Source organism: Dreissena polymorpha, chromosome 1, assembly GCF_020536995.1.
Source record: "Dreissena polymorpha isolate Duluth1 chromosome 1, UMN_Dpol_1.0, whole genome shotgun sequence".
In the NCBI taxonomy this organism is placed as follows: Eukaryota; Metazoa; Mollusca; class Bivalvia; order Myida; family Dreissenidae; genus Dreissena; species Dreissena polymorpha.
The window spans coordinates 11,836,961-11,856,897 of record NC_068355.1 but is presented as its reverse complement, the minus strand read 5'-3'; the positions used below and the strand labels follow the sequence as shown (position 1 = coordinate 11,856,897).

General features: G+C 35.3%; 1 protein-coding gene across 1 annotated transcript; it reads left to right on the top strand.

The window, feature by feature from the left end:
- The first annotated feature begins 18,609 nt into the window (after positions 1–18,609).
- On the top strand, positions 18,610–19,686 carry LOC127865070 (tachykinin-like peptides receptor 86C). The gene has a single exon (XM_052404941.1). It carries the CDS (start codon positions 18,610–18,612, stop codon positions 19,684–19,686), a length of 1,077 nt encoding a protein of 358 aa, XP_052260901.1.
- The last annotated feature ends 251 nt before the right edge of the window (positions 19,687–19,937 follow it).

The window sequence follows — 19,937 nt, the reverse complement described above, 5'->3', positions numbered from 1 at the left end:
TTTCCGTTGATGTTTGCAAACTGCACGATCAGACCTCGAATCACACGACATATATTATTGCGCATAAAATAGTACGCTTACAGACTGATAGAAAGATCGATACGTAACTCTGTTCAATACATCACGGTATACTATTCTATAGATAATATATAATAATACATCGCTTTAACAATCTAAAAGTAGAAATAATTCTTTTAAACGGAGTTTTTAATAACGAAAGTGAAAACAACGGAAGTTGGATGGATAGTCTGTGAGATGCACTTCGGCTCCAGAAAAACAATACAAATAAACTAAAAAAGACGTGTGGGGGACAATTTTCAGCTGGATAATATTTGTAATAAGGTAAGTGATGATATCTCTACGTGGTCATTTCTATTATTTAGTGCGATCTCTTGCTGATTAATGTTAAAAGTTGTTTTACTAGTTGCCACCCAACTGTCAAAATAAGTATTGTGTTTTCTCAGGTATGTGTATACACATACCCGTTTTTCTCACCACTGCACGTGGTTTCGACCGATTTGTTTTGCACGTTTTTCTACGGATCACAGCGATGGCCACGCTTTCAAAATGGGTAGAAGGAATAGAAATATAAAATCAATCGTTTGCCAATTTCTTTTTATTCCTTTACAATTTTAAATGTCGTCTGCAATCTATTTCAATTTGAGATGGTTTAAAATTTGCAATTTGGTTGAGAGGTAAATAACACAATTGTTAAGCCTTTGAAATAGAATTGTGACTCTTATTATCCACCATACCTGGATTTTTAAAAAGTAGTTACGTTTTAGTTATTTTTAGAACTTTGTTTAGGATATTTATCCAAAAAAGGCAGTTGAATAAAAACTCATTTGTTGTTTTATGACAATAATTTTCTGTGAAATGTTGCTAACTTGACCTTGTATATGTATATAGCTTTGTATTTATTCCACTTAAGGTAGTGCATATCCTTCCTAACTTTAGATTGAGATTTTGTAAATTAGTGTAAAAATATATTGGTTTTAAACCAAAATATGAATAAAGCACACAAATATTGACTGTCAAAAATGTGTTTATGTTATTCTATCCGTCTTTAGCTTTAAAATGATATATAGTTTGACCATATTGTACCACATTCAATGAAGAAAAACCAAAGCGAAGTTTTAATGAATTTTATCCCCCCCCCCATGAACCTTAAATAGTTATTCATTTTCACTTGTTACTGAAAGTCCGGTACTTAAATACTTGTCTCAGCGAAGTGCAAATAAAGCTACTGGTCTAGATGGTATTCCCTCTCGATTCATTAGAGATGGGGCGCCAGTTATTCCTCATCCGCTTACACATGTTATCAATTTGTCTCTTTTACAGAGTGTGGTTCCAGATGAGTTAAAGTCTGCTAGGCTCATTCCTATTTTTAAAACAAATGATAAAACATGTGTTGGCAATTATCATCCAGTTTATATTTTAAGCATTTTTCCAAGGTCTTTGAGAGGGTTGTTTATGACCAGGTAGAGTCCTATTTCAAAGCCAAAAAGTTGGTTTATTAATTTCAGTCTGGTTTTCGACATGGCTATTCAACTGATACATGTCTTATCCATCTGACGGACTACATAAGGTTGCAAATGGATAATAGAAAACCTTATTTGTATGGCACTTTTAGACCTTTAAAAGGCATTTGATACAGTGGACCACTCAACTCTTCTTATGAAACTTAGTGCAGCTGACATTGGTGATGATATCTTGAGATGGTTTAGGTCATATCTTTCTGATAGACAGCAACTATCTCAGGCACCTATTCATCAACTGCTGGTATTTCTTGCGGGGTTCCACAAGGGTCAATCCTTGGTCCTGTTCTGTTTTTATTATATGTAAATACATGTCAGCTGTGGTAAAAACAAGTTATTATTATATGCAGATGGTTCAGGAGCTTTAGTTTCAGGTAAATAGAAGGATGACCTTGAACATGCCCTTAAAAAAGATTTGAATATCGTTAGTCAATGGATAATAAATTATCACTACATATAGGTAAGACTGAGTAAATCTTATTTGGGTCTTAACATAGACTTAGGTCAAATTCATCCTTTGATATCACCTGTAATGGCACTGTGATAAATCCAACTTCTTCAGCCAAATATATTAGAGCTACCATAGATCAATCTCTATCTTTTGATACTATGGCTCGGTCTGTTTTGCAGAAGGCTTATGCCCGGTTGAAATACTTGTATCGTAAAAAGAACTTCCTTACCCAAAACACTAAGAAACTTTATTATGTCCTTGATTCAATGTCATTTTGATTATTGCTGTTCAATATGGTACCCCGGTCTAACTCAGTTGCTTAAACATAATCTACAGGTTAGTGAAAGTTAATTAGGTATGTTCTTAATCTTTACGCCAGGTCACATATTGGTCCACAACCCTTGCGCTCTCTTAATTGGTTACCTGTCAGCAAACGTGTTGAACAGATTATCCTTTGTCATGTTTTCAACGTCAAAAATGGTTTAGCTCCTGATTATAAGGAAGAGTCGTTTATCCCCCAGGATTCTGTCCATTCATATAAGACAAGGTAATGTAGTAGGCGTGCTTTTGCAATTCCAAAGGTCAAAGGTTTTGGTTCCAAGTCCTTCTGCTCTCTTGCTTGTTTTTTGTGGAACAGCTTACCAGCTGACATATCCAGTATTTGAAGGTTACCTTCCTTCAAAATGGCAGTTAAGAAGTACCTGATGGACAGTTTATAATATTCTCAGTTTTATATCATTATTATCTATGTATCATTATTGTTTCTGTATAGGAATATTTTAATCAGTTCATCTAGATCTAGTCTTTTGATGATTTTTCATAATTGATGAAGTTGTGATATTATTTTTATCAGCATTCCTTTAGTTGATATTAAATTATTTTTTATGTTTTAGACATTGCTTAATGTGTAAGTTTGTGTCTTAAAGGGGGCTTTTCACAGATTATGGCATGTTTTGAAGTTTGTCAATAAATGCTTTATATTGATAAATGTAAACATAAGATCTAAAAAGCTCCAGTAAAAAATCAAGAATAAAATTTTAAAAAAGGAAAAAAAAGAAGACCGCATCAGGGCTCGAACCAGTGACCCCCGAAGTCCTGGCATAAAAACCAATTAGACCGCTCGGCCATCCTGCCAAGAATGTACGAACGGCGTATTTTATACTCTATATAAGTAATCTTCGTAGTTTCACAAAATTAAACGACAACAGAACTCTCCAAATTATTCAATCGTTTCGCGTTGCAACGCTTTATAATTTTCAGGTTTTTAAATCGTCAAAAGATGCATATAATGGCTATATTAGACCATGGTAAATGTTCACTATTACTGTTTCCTCACAAATATCATAACTAAAACGAAAATTTGCGAATCTGAAACAATTTTTTTAATTTTGTCAATTTACCAAAACGTGAAAAGATCCCTTTAATTTCAAGTATTTTTTTGAAGTCCATAATTATAATTCTTTATGTTCCTTTATTCCTAAATGCCAAATATCGATTTGTACTGTGATAATAAAGTTAGGTCATTTATCTGTGATATCATTCTATTTAACAATTTGTACAAGTATGCACTTTATTATAATGTTAATGTATATAAGCTACTTTTTGTTAGTTAAAAGCTCTCTATGTCATGGCACGGCAGAAAGGACCACAATGGAAATAAGTGTCGCTATTTTTCTGTTCTCCTTGGCGTTGGTGTAGGTCATGGTTTATTTATTGTCATGTGTTCTACGATTCTGTATTATACATGTTGTTTTAAATTTCCATGGATATGTATTCCATGTCGAAATAAATAAATAAATCAATTAATCAGCCTAGACATTAAGTGATTTATAAAAAAATGATGTACGATTAGGGGTCATCAGTATATTGTTTTAACAGAAGAAACATCGGGTTAATATTCATGGAAATACAAACTACGAGCACATAAGGGTTATTATAACATGGTCTTCGTTCTGACATATGTGGTCTTATGAAGTTCAGCGCCGTACACTTGACGCAGCAATCAGTTAATCATTTAAGTTACATCAGTATTCGGGGTCCTTAGTACACTTGAGGAATCAAACAGATAACGGGCGTCCTATTATCCATTGGGGTACCACATATTTATGAAATTTGAAACAGAAGGCGCTCGTGGCTGTCAGTGGCGCCGATACAGAAAGTAAATTAACATAACATTTAAAATTAGGAATGCAAAACAACAGCGATTGGAAATTTTTATGAAAAAAAAATATAGGAAGGATTTGTCGATAATACAGTCACATTCTCGATATAGTTTCCTAGTATTGATAGTTTGACGAATATCTGTACATTCCTAATCGACATTTACATCCGATATGTATGTATTACATAGAGAATAATAGGTTAGTGTTGATTATAGATCAGGTTTATCATGCAAGGCTTAGAAAACAAAAAGCACGAGCCTTGGCGAGTGCTTTTTCGTTTTCGTGCCGAGCATGATAAACCTGATCTATAATCAACACTAATCTATTATTCTATTTATCCCACTTTTTATTTTGTAAACCTTTTTGTTTAAACAAAATTAGTTTGACTGGATAATTTCGCTGGATTTATGACGTCATTTCGTCGAAATATTGACGTTATTTCCTGCCGTTGATTATAGATGATATTTAATCAACGAGGCTTTAATCAACCGAATTCGCTGTAAAAGAGGGATAAATTTCACTATATAGTACACAAATATCCTGCGATTACAAGTAAACACACAGTACAAAAAAATAAGCTGTTGTTCTGCTTGAATCCTACATGTACACAACATTTTATTTTATGTTTGTGTTTATCATATTCGGATAAGTGTAATATAGAAAACAATAGAGAATGAATATGTATGTGCAATTTTCTTCGTGGATTTCTATTTTTACACTCATTTCTTATAATATCGGCTATCAATATTGGCTATTTATAAACACGTATAATTCTGTGTGTTTATTAATCGGAGTAGCAATTTTGGACTGTACCATTTTGTTCAATTGTTATATATTACTATACCTCGCGTTTAACCACGAAAACACCATAAGATTAAGTGTATATGTTACTTTACTGCATATTCATCTAACCAAAATATGAAAAAAGAACGTTTTCAAAATCACAGAATTGCAGTTACAGTTCTCGCAGTTATCAATATATTATTAAATAGGACATTCATGATCATTAAGTAAACACAGTTATATAACTTTAACGAGAATATCATACTACTTTTGATATGTGTCAAGCATGTGTCATATTGAATGACTTATATAAATAGAAAACCAGAATATGTATAGACTAACAATGGGTTGAATTTGTTATGATTATAATATTAACATATTGAAATATGACAGCCACAAGGTGAAAACAAAGCAAACTAACTGTCTTTTTTGCAACTGTATAAAATAACTATTTTTTTATCTAAAACTGTCGGTCACAGATCCGCAAAAAATATTTCTGCAAAACTAAATAGAGTCATAGAAAAAGTATATAGTTAATATTCAAACTCGATTGTCATGCAGCAAAAACTCTGTAATGTCGATCCTCTCGATTTAATCATTAACCGGATACCTGTTGAACATACGCTTCGTTTAATAGCATCAAAAATATATTTGATTGTATACGACTGTTTGTTGTGTTATGTCTTTTTGTTTATTAAATGCCAAGGTGCATATGAAGAATCGCGGCCACATATGTGTGGCTTATGTCACTGCGGGCGTTATCAGTAATAGCAAGATACAAGGCTACTTTACGTATAGATAATAGTTAACCATACTGTGTGAAATAACTATTGTTATAATTTTAGTAGATAAGAGTAAACATAAATCGAGCGAACGAATTATGTTAAGTATGTCAAAGCGACATGTTTTGGATTCGATCAAGTGAATTTTTCTTCTTGATCTGATACGCAAGTGAATAACCTTTCTCATTAGCAGTTATGTCACACTACAAATAATTCTACCATAATCTCCCACGGTCAACCAATAAACATATCGTATTTGAGTTCCGACGATGGTGTTTATTAAGTTAAACATGTTTTTGAAATCCGATTTCAAAGTGATAATTTTCAAGTTATAAATTTTAGTTAGTTATTATACATGACGATACCAAATGTATAAGAAAATGTTTGACTATTCATACACATATAAGCCGGGCTCTGTGAATAGGGGGTTTAGTGCATATGCGTACAGTGTCGTCACATATTAGCCTGTGCAGTTCGCACAGTTTTATGTGTATTTTTGTTTTATTTATCGAATATTTGTATAGTTAAGTCAATTTTTTACACAGACGGCTATTATTACTAGTGATCTGTTTACACAGACGGCTATTATTACTAGTGATCTGTTTACACAGACGGCTATTATTACTAGTGATCTGTTTACACAGACGGCTATTATTACTAGTGATCTGTTTACGCTTCATAAAAGGATGAAACTTTAGAAAAATACCGCAACACATTTAGAATAAAAATATATTTTGTCTTTGTTATTTTTCGGACAAACTGCATCTGTGTGTATATATTCAATATATGTGAATGAACTGGTTAGAAAAAAAAACTTGGAAACGATTAACAAACAAATTAATACGATCGTCAAATAAATTGATATCGTTGCGAACTGGACGAGACAATGTCGATACTGTACCTCGCCTCGAGTATATAAAGCATCTATTAATGATTGATTATGTAACAATAAAATATCATCTGAAATTCCCCACAGGCACAACAATATTAACATCGGGTATGTCACGCCACTTATGGTCCCTTTCGTAAAGTTTACCAATTCCGTCAGTTATTTTCTAAATATCAAGCCAGTAGTTAGTTGATTGTTGATACATATTTAAGGTGTTTTTATTGATAACATCGCTATATGAACTTTTGGACGCAATAATGCTTTTCATCGTCAAATGTCATCACATAGTATTTGTAATTTACGTCTACACAACACTAGGTGAATAGCATGCAACTTGCATTCCTTGCATTACATTGTACATAATTGATGTTTGTTATATGATTAGATCTGTGTGTTATTTGGCATCGAGATAATTGATACAGATTAACACTTAAGGTACATGACTTGTCTGCGTGCAATACATAATCTCATTTTCATTATGAAACGTCGGTTTCTTTTCAGTATCACTTATTGTATGGACGGAATACGTGTTTGATGATAACCGTTCAAAACAATGGTGATTTGAACACTTTATGATCGCTACGAAACGTGTGATTATTGCCACAAACTTCTTCATTACCACTACTTCACAGCTTCGCACTCGTATGGTATGAAATTACTGAGGGTGTATACCCCATACACCGTCAGTTATTAACGATGTATCTAATATTATTGCTGATCGTAAATGCAAAAATATCAAATAAATACAAACATGGTGTGGGGATATCCATCATGCCTTGCGTCGATAATTAATACAGCGCCAAAAAGCTGTTTTGTTTAATACTCTTTTAGATAATCAATCATTTCATTACCTGCGAGAAAAAGCCACCTCAATGCCAAGTACATGAAACATGTACCGTATAACTTAAGCAGTTTATACATGGAAGACAAAACACTGAATGCAATTAAAGTCAATATTAAGATGTCGTCGAGAGTAGTGTTTGGTTAAATATTGTGTCGATTTTGTTTTCAATAAAGTAGTATTATTTGCTTAAGAACATGGTTTGCAGTATGTAAAGTTGTTTAGCATGACTAATATTGCGTTTGCATATTACGCGTTAAAATGTAATGATATCCGTTGTAAAAGCTAGGCCTCGATGAATTTGCGAATGTGTGCTTTCCAAATGCCATATTTGACAATACGTCACATTCTTTCGTGAAGTGCTTTCCAAATGCCATATTTGACAATACGTCACATTCTTTCGTGAAGTGCTTTCCAAATACCATAAATGACAATATGTCACATTTTTCGTGAAGTGCTTTCCAAATGCCATATATGACAATACATCACATTCTTTTGTAAAGTGTTTTCCAAATGCCATATATTAAAGTACGTCACATTATTTAGTGAAGTGCTTTTCAAATGCCATATATGACACTACGTCACATTCTTCAGTGAAGTGCTTTCCAAATGCCATATATGACACTACGTCACATTATTTCCTGAAGTGTTCGACAAATGTCATCTATGAAAATACGTCACATTCTTTCGTGAAGTGCTTTACAAAGGCCATATATGACAATACGTCAAATTAGTTCATGATGTGCTTTTGAAATGCCATACATGACAATACGTCACATTCTTTCGTGAAGTGCTTTCCAAATGCCATATATGACAATACGTCACATTATTTCGTGAAGTGCTTTCCAAATGCTATAAATGACAATAGGTCACATTCTTTCGCGAAGTTGTTTTCAAATGCCATATATGACTATACGTCACATTCTTTCCTGAAGTGCTTTCCAAATGCCATATATGACAATACATCACATTCTTCAGTAAAGTGCATTCCAAATGCCATATTTGGCAATACGTCACATTCTTTCGTGAAGTGATCTCCAAATGCCATATATGACAATACGTCACATTATTTCGTGAAGTGCTTTCCAAATGCAATATATGACAAAACATCACATTTTTTCGCGAAGTGGTTTTCAAATGCCATGTATGACAATACGTCACATTCTTTCCTGAAGTGCTTTACAAATGCCATATATGACAATACGTCACATTCTTTAGTGAAGTGCTTTCCAAATGCCATATATGACAATACGTCACATTATTTCTTGAGTGCTATCCAAATGCCATGAAAATATGAAAATACGTCACATTCTTTCGTGAAGTGTTTTCCAAATGCCATATATGACAATACGTCACATTCGTTCGTGAACTGCTCTCCAAATCATGCCATTTATGAAAATACGTCACATTCTTTAGTGGAGTGCTTTCCAAATCCCATATATGACAATACGTCACATTCTTTCGTGAAATGCTTTCAAAATTTCATATTTGGCAATACGTCACATTTTTTCGTGACGTGCTCTCCAAATGCCATATATGACAATACATCACATTACTTCGTGAGCGCTTTCCAAATGCCATATATGACAATATGTCACATTCTTTCGTGAAATGCTTTCCAAATGCGTTATTTGACAATACGTCACATTCTTTCGTGAAGTGCTTTCCAGATGCCGTATATGACAATACGTCACATTATTTCGTGTAGTGCTTTTCAAATGCTATATATAACAATACGTCACATTCTTTCGTGAAGTGCTTTCCATATGTCATATATGACAATACGTCACATTATATCGTGAAGTGCTCTCCAAATGCCATATATGACAATACGTTACATTCTTTCGTGAAGTGCTCTCCGAGTAATGACATAAATGGAAATACGTCACATTCTTTAGTGGAGTGCTTTACAAATGCCATATATGACATACGTCACATTATTTCGTGAAGTGCTTTCCAAATGCCATATATTACAAAACATCACATTTTTTGCGAAGTGGTTTCCAAATGCCATATTTGACAATACGTCACATTCTTTTCTTAAGTGCTTTACAAATGCCATATATGACAATACGTCACATTCTTTAGTGAAGTGCTTTCCAAATGCCATATATGACAATACGTCACATTATTTCTTGAGTGCTATCCAAATGCAATGAAAATATGAAAATACGTCACATTCTTTCGTGAAGTGCTTTCCAAATGCCATATATGACAATACGTCACATTCTTTTGTGAACTGCTCTCCAAGTCATGCCATATATGAAAATACGTCACATTCTTTAGTGGAGTGCTTTCCGAATGTCATATTTGACAATACGTCACATTCTTTCGTGAAATGCTTTCCAAATGCCATATTGTGCAATACGTCACATTCTTTCGTGACGTGCTCTCCTAATTCCATATATGACAATACATTACATTCTTTCGTGAGCGCTTTCCAAATGCCATATATGACAATACGTCACATTCTTTCGTGAAGTGCTTTCCAAATGCAATATATGACAATACGTCCCATTATTTCGTGAAGTGCTCTCCAAATGCCATATATGACAATACGTCACATTCTTAAGTGAAGTGCTTTCCAAATGTCATATATGACAATGCGTAACATTTTTCGTGAAGTGCTTTCCAAATGTCATATATGAAAATATGTATATTTCTTTCGTGAAGTGTTTTCAAATGCCATATATGACAATACGTCACATTCTTTCACGAAGTTCTTTCCAAATGCAGTATATGACAATACGTCAAAGTCTTTTGTGAAGTGCTTTCCAAATGCAATATATGACAATACGTCACATTCTTTCGTGAACAGTTTTTCAAATGCCATATATGACTATATGTCACATTTTTTCGTGAAGTGCTTTCCATATGCCATATATGACAATACGTCACATTCTTTCGTGAAATAACTTTTTGTTTATCTTTTAATTATGTTTTATTATTTAATGAACTCGATAATCACCAAAGGTTCATGATGGCAAATATAATATCGACAACCCAATAGAGGTTTTGTGCGTTTGATAACATTATATAATATTGGAAATCCAAAATTCCAACGGCAAAATGTTTCATTATGTGCCGTAAGAAATGTAAACAATATAAAAATAAGTAACGTCGGGACGTTTACTTTTTTATGAACAAACGGGAAGTTTGTTGAATAATCCTAATTATGTTTTTTTTAGGTTTCATTGCAGTTTCATAGTGTTCACAGCAGTTTTGTATTACTCACATCAGTTTCATAGTGTTCCAGAGCAGTTTCATAATGTTCACAGCAGTTGCGTAGCTTCGTATTGTTCACAGCAGTTGCGTAGTTTTCACGACAGTTTCGTAGGTTTCATTGCAGTTTCGTAGTGTACACATCAGTTTTGTATTGTTCACATCAGTTGCTTATTGTTCACAACAGTTTCGTAGGTTTCACTGCTGTTTCGTAGTGTTCATATCAATGTTGTATTGTTCACAGCAGTTTAGTAGTACTCACAACAATTTTGTTGAGTTCACAGCAGTTGAGTATTATGTACACAGTTTCATATTTTTCATAAAAGTTTCATATTGTTCACATGAGTTTCGTAGTGTTCAAGGCAGTTTCGTATTGTTCAAAGTAGTTTCGTATTGTTCACATGAGTTTCGTAGTGTTCACAATATTTTCGTAATGTTCAAAGCAGTTTCACAGTGTTCACATCGATTTATTTATCTGGCGGAACCAACATTCCATAAGTAAACGCTAACTATTTTGGTTCCGAATCATTCAAAAAGTATACTCATGTAACACGCAACAGCTCAACTGTATACACACACACTTGCAGTGTTTATATGTTTTATTATGTTTTGGTTATTATATATATGCTTAGCGAAATAAGAAGTACGAAGAAGTCGAACAAGATACGTACACCCTTACCATCATTCGAAAAGAACATGGAACATTGTTTTTAAATATTAGATTGTTCAACATGAGTTTGGGCTACATTTTCGTAGACAAAGCCACTGCTGTTTCTTGAAACTAATATACATAATACGTTCACCATTTCGCATATATTTTCAGGTATCGAATGCTTCAAAATATCCTTTTTCTTAAAAAAGACTGTTCTTATAAACTACTTATCTTCGGCTCTTGTTTTCTCTTTGTACTTGGGTTCCCTACTGGACCCGTCATTACTTAGAAAGAAGTAACTTGAAATTGTCAGACTGCACCACAGGTCGGTGTGCTCTATTTTAATAATGTTGTAGAAGTTTACAGGTGAGTCCAATGTCAACCTCCGCGCAGAGATTTGTCTGCACCCAGCATAGCTCGATCTAATCCCTGCCAGTATTACCAACCACGTGATGATAGCCTAGCCACGTGGTGCTATAATTTGGCCGTTGTTATTTTTACGTTTTTGTAATTAAGGTTATGCTATTTGTGATGAACCTAAACTTATACACTCTTTTCAAAATATAAAAGTAAATGATACTACTGATCCTGATCTGGAAGGATTTTCTTGTGATGCAGAGATTGTAAAGGAGGAAATGGAACGACAACTCTGCATGGATATTGCAAGGGACGACAACTCTGCGTGGAGATTGGTCCTGTGTGCGCATGCCAGCTGTGTACGATGGATTAAAAGCTATCGCCTTAACCTCTTAAATGTCCTTACTCTTACATTATACGTTTAATTTTATACTTTGTGTACGTAGGTGATCCGTGTATTTTCACAAACTATAACGAAAAAAACACAAACAAAGAACGGAAACATTCTATCTAACTATATAGTGTCGCGTTTGTAACGCTTTATAGTTTTCATAATTTCAAATGATGATAGCTCGTCAACGAAGAAGTTTCTACGTCATAAGGGTATTTTACCCCCTGATGTGTAATATTCTTTTTTTAGAAAATGTCATTACGACAATTTGTGAAACAGTCTCTTAAATTGAATATAATATAAACCGAACAACCTTAACTCCTCAGTAAAGTTCTTATACCGCAAGTTAAATGTGTGATTAGTTCTTTAACTTATTTCCGTTGAAATACAATTTAACTAACAAATCGTCAGCCTACGTTAGAAACGAATGCCTTAACCAAAGATGTATCAACAAACAATAAATAGATGTCTGCATAAATAGACCGAGATAATGGATTAAAGTATGTTGATGAACAAATAAATTGATAAAAAACGCTGCAAGCATACACATTAATAAGTAAGCAAGATTGACGTGAGATCAAAATTCAAGCCACAGCTACCGCTTTGATGACAAAATATTCTTTATCGACACATTTACGTTTTTAATTCATTTTCGATAATAATTACAAAATAAGCATTTCCCTCAAGTCGTATTTTACAAAATACCACAATTCCGCCTACTCAAATGCAACATTTCGGGAATTAACACATGCTGTATACATATCACAGTTTTTGACGGTATTATACTATTTTACAAGAAAATAATACAATACAAGTAAACAATTATAATTACAATGTTGTGCGTGTAATGTGTAGGTTGCATTTAAGCTAAATCCGCGTACTAAAGCTAAAAAAACTACCAACATTTGCCGATTTTCGTGATAATGTTTGCTTTTAAATGGGAAGACATTTATCAGTTTTAATGTCAAAGTGTCTGTTGCAATATTGGATATAAAATCGAAAAATGCCGGTGATCAAATATTTGTATTTCATCTGTTCATATAGTATTTGTATGTATTATAAGAAGACACAGTTTCAAAAATATCTTTTATTTCGAAAAATCACCGAAACTGCCGCAACACCCCTTAACGAAAATTTACGGACTTACCATTTGATTTTCATTCTGGGTCCCCTGAGGTCAAGCAAGCGCATAACTGGTAGTTAATCAATCCCAGAAAAAAAGAACACACAACACCCAAGCAACCGCAATCATCATCACAGCAACAACAACAACACAATAACAGCTTCAGGAATCTGATGTCAGACCGCAGGTTAAGCAACATCGAAACAAACAGATACTACACAATCAGCAGTCTTAACAGATGCCAACCACATAAACAAGAACAACAAGAAGAACAACAAAAACCCTGACGCTCTTACAAAAACGGGTTTTATATCAATCGGAACCGGAACCGATGCCACCATCATATGGCAATGAGCGCTTCGAATCTTGTAGGTCACAATATACTAAAATATTTCCTTATAAAATTCAATGTAAAAACAATAACAAGTCATTTATTGCGCGTAAATTCCCTCATAACCAGACCTTTTCTTAAAGATCATTCCAAGCCAAATTGATTTAAAAACAAGATAGGTCATGCAGTATGTAAGAAAGAACTGGACGCGAATCAAAGGCCATTGTTTGACGGCCATCTTTTTACCGGCTTCTCTCCAGTTCAAGAGGGTTTCCGGTCATCTATCAAAGTCTCATGTTGTCTCCAACCTTAAAGCAAAACAGTGAATTCCTTGCAAAAAAAACAATATTTTACCAACCGAATGCACAAATAAATATTCAAAAATAAAGTCATGGCAAGTGCCCATACAGAGTTGTGTGCCCCCCCCCCCCCCCATCACTGTGCCGATGCCACAACAGCATTACTGTGTTATGCGCTATTATGTGCGCCCCCACACTGTGCCGTATTACAACAGCGTCACACCGTGTTATGCGCTATTATGTGCCCCCCCCCCCCCTCGTTATGCAGATGCAACAACAGCGTCACCGTGTTATGCGCATACGCTATTTTTGTAGTAAGTAAATTTCTTATTAAGCCGCACTCTGTGAAAATGGGATTTAATGCATACGCGTAAAGTGTCCTGCCAGATAAGCCTGTTTATTCCACACAGGCTAATCAAGGAAGACACTTTCCGCCTTAACTGGATTTTTGCAAAGAAGAGACTTTCTTAAAATGAAATCTACCATAAAAGCGGAAAGTGTTATCCCTGATAAGCATGTGCAGACTGCACAGGCTAATCTGTGACGACACGCTACGCACATGCATTTAACCCTTTTTTCACAGAGCACGGCTCATTTATATTTACATAAATAAGCTGCCAATTAAAGGCACCTTCGTTTGTAATCATCAATTAATTGATATCACGGCTTCCAAAAGGCGCATTATTTCGTTTTCGCACACAGACGGCACCATTTTCAGAGCTCTACACACGAACTAGCGTACAAACATTCTGAAGTATTTAAATACATTGCAACACTCTCATAACCAATTGCTTTTTGAAGGCTGAATTAAAACAGTAGTCAATATAAAGAAGAATTAGCCTATCAAGGTTCAATATATACGATTTTACACAACCACATGCAATGTAAGACAGTTCTCTAGGGCACGCTATAGGGAAGACGACGTCGATGCCGTCAAAGGAAAAGCTGGCTGGATAATGTTTAAGTGGACATCCCTGTTAATGGATAAATCACTCTCAGCAGCACATAACAGTTTCGAAGTGTTCACAGCTGTTTCGTAGTATTCACAGCAGTTGTGTAGTGTTCACAGCAGTTTCGTAGTTATCACTGCAGTTTCGAAGTGTTCATATCAGTTTAGTATTTTTTACAGCAGTTTCGTAGTGTTCACAGCAGTTTCATAGTGTTTACATCGGCAACATAGTGTTCACATCGGTTTCATAATGTTCCACAGTAGTTTCGTAGTTTCACTGCAGTTTTGTATTTTTCAGCAGTTTCGTAGTGTCCACAGCAGTTTCGTATTGTTCACATGAGTTTCGTAGTGTTCACAACAGTTTCATAGTGTTCACATCAAAAACGTAGTGTTTCACAGCAGTTTCGTAGTATTTACATCAGTTGCTTAGTGTTCACATCAGTTTCATAGTGATCACAGCAGGTTCGTAGTATTTACGGCACTTGCGTAGTATTCACTGCAGTGATTTTGCAGTTTTTAAGTTTTCATAGCAGTTTCGTATTGTTTACAGCAGTTTCGTATTGTTCACAGCAGTTTCGAAGGTTTCATTGCAGTTTCGTAGTTTTCACAACAATTATGTTTTGTTCACAGCAGTTTAGAATTGTTTACAGCAGTTTCGTAGTGTTCACGTCAGTTTTGTATTGTTCACTGCATATTTTGAGTGTCCACAGTAGTTTCGTATTGTTCTTATGAGTTTCGTAGTGTTCACAGTAGTTTCGTAGTGTTCACAGCAGTTTCGTAATAATCAAAGCTTTTTTATCTGGCGGAACCAACATTCCATAAGTAAGCATCGACTATAAACATTATACTCATATAGCACGCAACAGCTTAACTGCACATTCACACACTTTAAAGGGGCCATTTCACAGTTTTTGGCATGTTTTGAAATAAGTCATTAAATGCTTTATATTGATAAATGTAAACATTGGATCTTAAAAGCTCCAGTAAAAAAATCAAGAATAAAATTTAAAAAAGGAAAAAAAGTAGCCGCAGCTGGACTCGAACCAGTGACCCCCGGAGTACCCTGGAGTACAAACGCATTATCCCGCTCTGCTATTCTGCCAAGCATGCTTGTTTGAAGTATTTTATGCATTACATCAGAAATCTTCGTAGTTTAACAAAATTTGACGACAACAACAGAACTCTCCAAATTATTCAATCGTTTCGCGTTGCAACGCTTTATAATTTTTAGGTTTTTAAATCGTCAAAAGATGCATATATTGGCTATATTAGACCATGGTAAATGTTCTGTAATACTGTTCCCTTACAAATATAAAAACTAAAACGAAAATTTTCGAATCTGAAACAACTTTTTTCAGTTTTGTCAATTTACCAAACCGTGAAAAGATCTCTTTAAATAGAAAATGCTGTCTATTGAACGCATACCATGTTTTAATCAATAATATCTAGTCATACTGAAACAATAATGTAAAGAGTTCTGTTACAGATTTTTATTTTCTTTAATATTTTGTCTAGTCAATGTTTTATTGCATGTCAGAAAATAAATGTTTAACGTGACAATAAAAGGGTAAAATAAAACACTATAGTCAAATTTTGGTAATGTATTTCTTGTATACTATATAATTTTACATGCATAAATACATATAGGCGCTATGCATATAAACCAACAAATTCGTGAACATTTCATTACTTATATATAGGTCCGACACATAATATGAAAAAAACACCACCCGCCCCAATATTCCCCAAATTTTGGATGAGAATCTAGTTATTTATTTTCTTTTGCCTAATGCTTTCTTAACATTGTATATGCAATGCTTTCTTTACAAGAGTCACATGTTGTGTCACTAACTAGTATTTGCTTCCCTTAGAAAAAAGGCAACTTATTCAAGAAACTTTGTGATTTATTTGGCAAGCAGCAACAGATTATAACTATCAAAGCGCTGAAGGCACTGAAGTTGTTCGCTGTTGTCGTCCGTGATTAGCTTGTGCGAATTGCACAGGATAATCAGTGTGCACAGGCTAATCTTATTTGACGTGCATTAGGCCCCGTTTTCCCTGAAAGCAGCCAGTATGTACATATTTCAATGATAAACACTAGACTGGCCAATGTCGACTTACAAGCTGGTATATAAACTCACTGCTAGAGGGTATATACACTCACTGCTAGAGCAGAATCATTTGTCGTCTGCTGCAGACAGGCAGCGGTAATCGTCCCTTGCAGAGTGAGTTTTGGTTCTTACCATACTTAAAGGGATCTTTTCACGCTTTGGTAAATTGACAAAATTGAAAAAAAGTTGTTTCAGATTCGTAAGTTTTCGTTTTAGTTATGATATTTGTGAGGAAACAGTAATACTGAACATTAACCATGCTCTAATATAGCCATTATATGCATCTTTTGACGATTTTAAAACCTAAACATTATAAAGCGTTGCAACGCGAAACGATTGAATAATTTGGCGAGTTCTGTTTTTGTCGTTAAATTTTGTGAAACTACGAAGATTGCTTATATAAGGTATAAAATACGCCAAGAATGTGTACTCGGCGGAATAGCTCAGTAGGCTAAAGCATTTTTACTTCAGGACTCTGGCAGGACTCCAGGGGTCACTGGTTCGAAACCTGCTCCGGGCAATGTTCTTTTCCTTTTTTTATTTTTTTTCTTGATTTTTTACTGGAGCTTTTACGATCCAATGTTTACATTTATCAATATAAAGCATTTAATGAATAAGTTAAAAAAATGCCAAAATCTGTGAAAAGGCCCCTTTAAGGCTTCTAAGCACATACTGATTTGCAAAATATGCTCTGTAAATTTAGCTTGCCGCTAACGCGACCAACTAAAAAACAAACAAAATAGTGTTTATAATTTATTAATTATATTGTCACATGTCCAATTTACTTGAACATGTACTTGGTATATGTATTGCAATATTGAGAATTTCTTGGACTGAAAGATCGTTTTGTTTATTTCAGTCAATCGTTTTCAAATGTAGACGTTGACATTTCACCGGATGCTGCGTCGTCGCTGATTTCACTGGAAAATAAAGATACAAGAAAACACATTGAGAAGTTACTTTATAAACCTGACTAAGACAGTACAGGCTACGATATCCGAATATTTGCGAGCGAACGCGAGATAGGCTTAGGGCTTCGGAATTCTTCGTAGTTCTCCACTCCGGATCAGCAGACGATTTATTGCTTACGGAGGAGTCCGGAGATAGCCGATGAAGCACGGCATAGTTCTCATGAATATGCATTGTGTACACACCGGTCTTACACTAAAGTAGTGACGTCACCATCTATGTATAGAATGCATTAATATGCGGTTTCCTTGATGGCGGTGACAAACAGCATAGTAATTTTACTCAAAGCTTCCATAATCACCATATTATATGTGCCGCTCCAAAATAAGTTATAATTGTTAATTTGTGATAAACTACATTCCACTCCGATTTGCTTCTGATTCGAATCCAAATATCATTCCTGCATTATTAATCACTTGTTCACGCAATTATTTCTAATGTAATGTTTTAACATTTTTAACACAAACATAACAGTATGAGATGATTGCGCCTTCCCCACTGGATTAATAACCTAAACATATTTGACATAGCCATCAGGCGAACTACACCTAAAAGAATAATCTAGGCAGATCCAGATCCGCTATATGCTGAGAATGTATGAAGAATTAACAGTACTTTCATAGAAGAGAAATCTCAGATCAGAGATCGCGAATGACATAGGTGCCTGACCGAACATGAAAAGTGGCGCAATAAAAATAAATTTATAATACTTGTTCAAGTAAAGGAGTTTTGAAGGAAAAAATCGAGACTTAGGAAAATATGGATGCAACAACAAAGTTTGCTAGCAATGTGACATTGATAAACGTTACAGAACAGGAGACGTTCAACACGACGTCATCAAATGTTTCCGGATGGAAGTTTCCGCCGGTCGGTTACTATGAAAACACGAAGGTGCTGCTCTGGAGGGTGATCCCGCCGATTCTAATTTCCATTGGAACGATAGGAAACGCTATGACTATTTTCGTGCTGCTTCGTCAGAAGAAGATGACGTCAACGGCGATGTTCCTGTTTGCTCTGGCGCTTTCAGATACGCTCTTGTTGTTCAGCGAACTTCTGCCAGACTGGGTGTTATATACCTGGGGCGTTGACATCTGGCCGAGTAACCCCGGGTGTAAAACGATAGTCTACCTTGCCTACTGCAGCACCCACCTCTCCTCGTGGCTGATTGTGGCTGTCACACTTGAGAGAACAGCTTGCGTGCTGTTCCCGCATAAAGTGAGACTCGGCTGTTCCCCACGAAACGCTGGGTTGATCATCGTCACCATTGTGCTAGTCGTGTTCGGAATTAATATAATATTACTCGTGATATTTGAGCGGAATGGATACGAGGGCTTTAAGTGCGCTCCGTCCACGAAGGGACACCTAGATCTATTTGACTACGCTTACAGATGGATCGACTTCACGTTAACTTTCGGCGCGCCGTTCCCGCTGCTACTCATTGGCAACGTCATCATCGTAGTGCAGCTCGCGCGCTCCCGTTCAAGACGTCAGCGGATGAACATTTCCAGTCAGGCGCGCGACACGCGTCCATTGTCCATTTTAATGATTGCCCTGTGCGTGCTGTTCCTCGTCACGATCACACCGGTGATATTCATTAGTGTGTACTTCCGCTACCAGTACGATAAGCTCCTGGCGCTCAGGTTAGTTGATCCTTACACGGCCAAGCGCGACACCGAGTACTTTAATTTTCTTTACGATGTTTTCGCTCTGGTCAGCTACTTCAACGCCACCTTCAACTTCGCCATCTACGTGTTCAGCGGCTCGAAGTTCCGCGCAGAACTGAGGAGCCTGCTTTGCTGTAAGGCAACAAAAGGCGCTAGCCTGTTTGGAAGCTAAGGACCGATGCAGACTAACTCTTAATGCCACCAGCATCAAAATTGCCGACGAAAACCGTTATCATTAACACTATTTGACATAATTGCTTATTTCATAATATTTAACACATATGCTGGATTGATTTTTGAGATTGGTCATACATATTTCAATTATTCTACACCTTTAATAAATATGTGATTTTGAAAATAAGGTTAGACGGTTTTGTACAACTGTATAAAAGGCATCGATTTCCGCGCAGAGATTTGACGGGT

Coding starts and splice junctions, on each gene's coding strand:
- LOC127865070 (XM_052404941.1), top strand. CDS start 18,610: ATGGATGCAACAACAAAGTTTGCTAGCAATGTGACATTGATAAACGTT.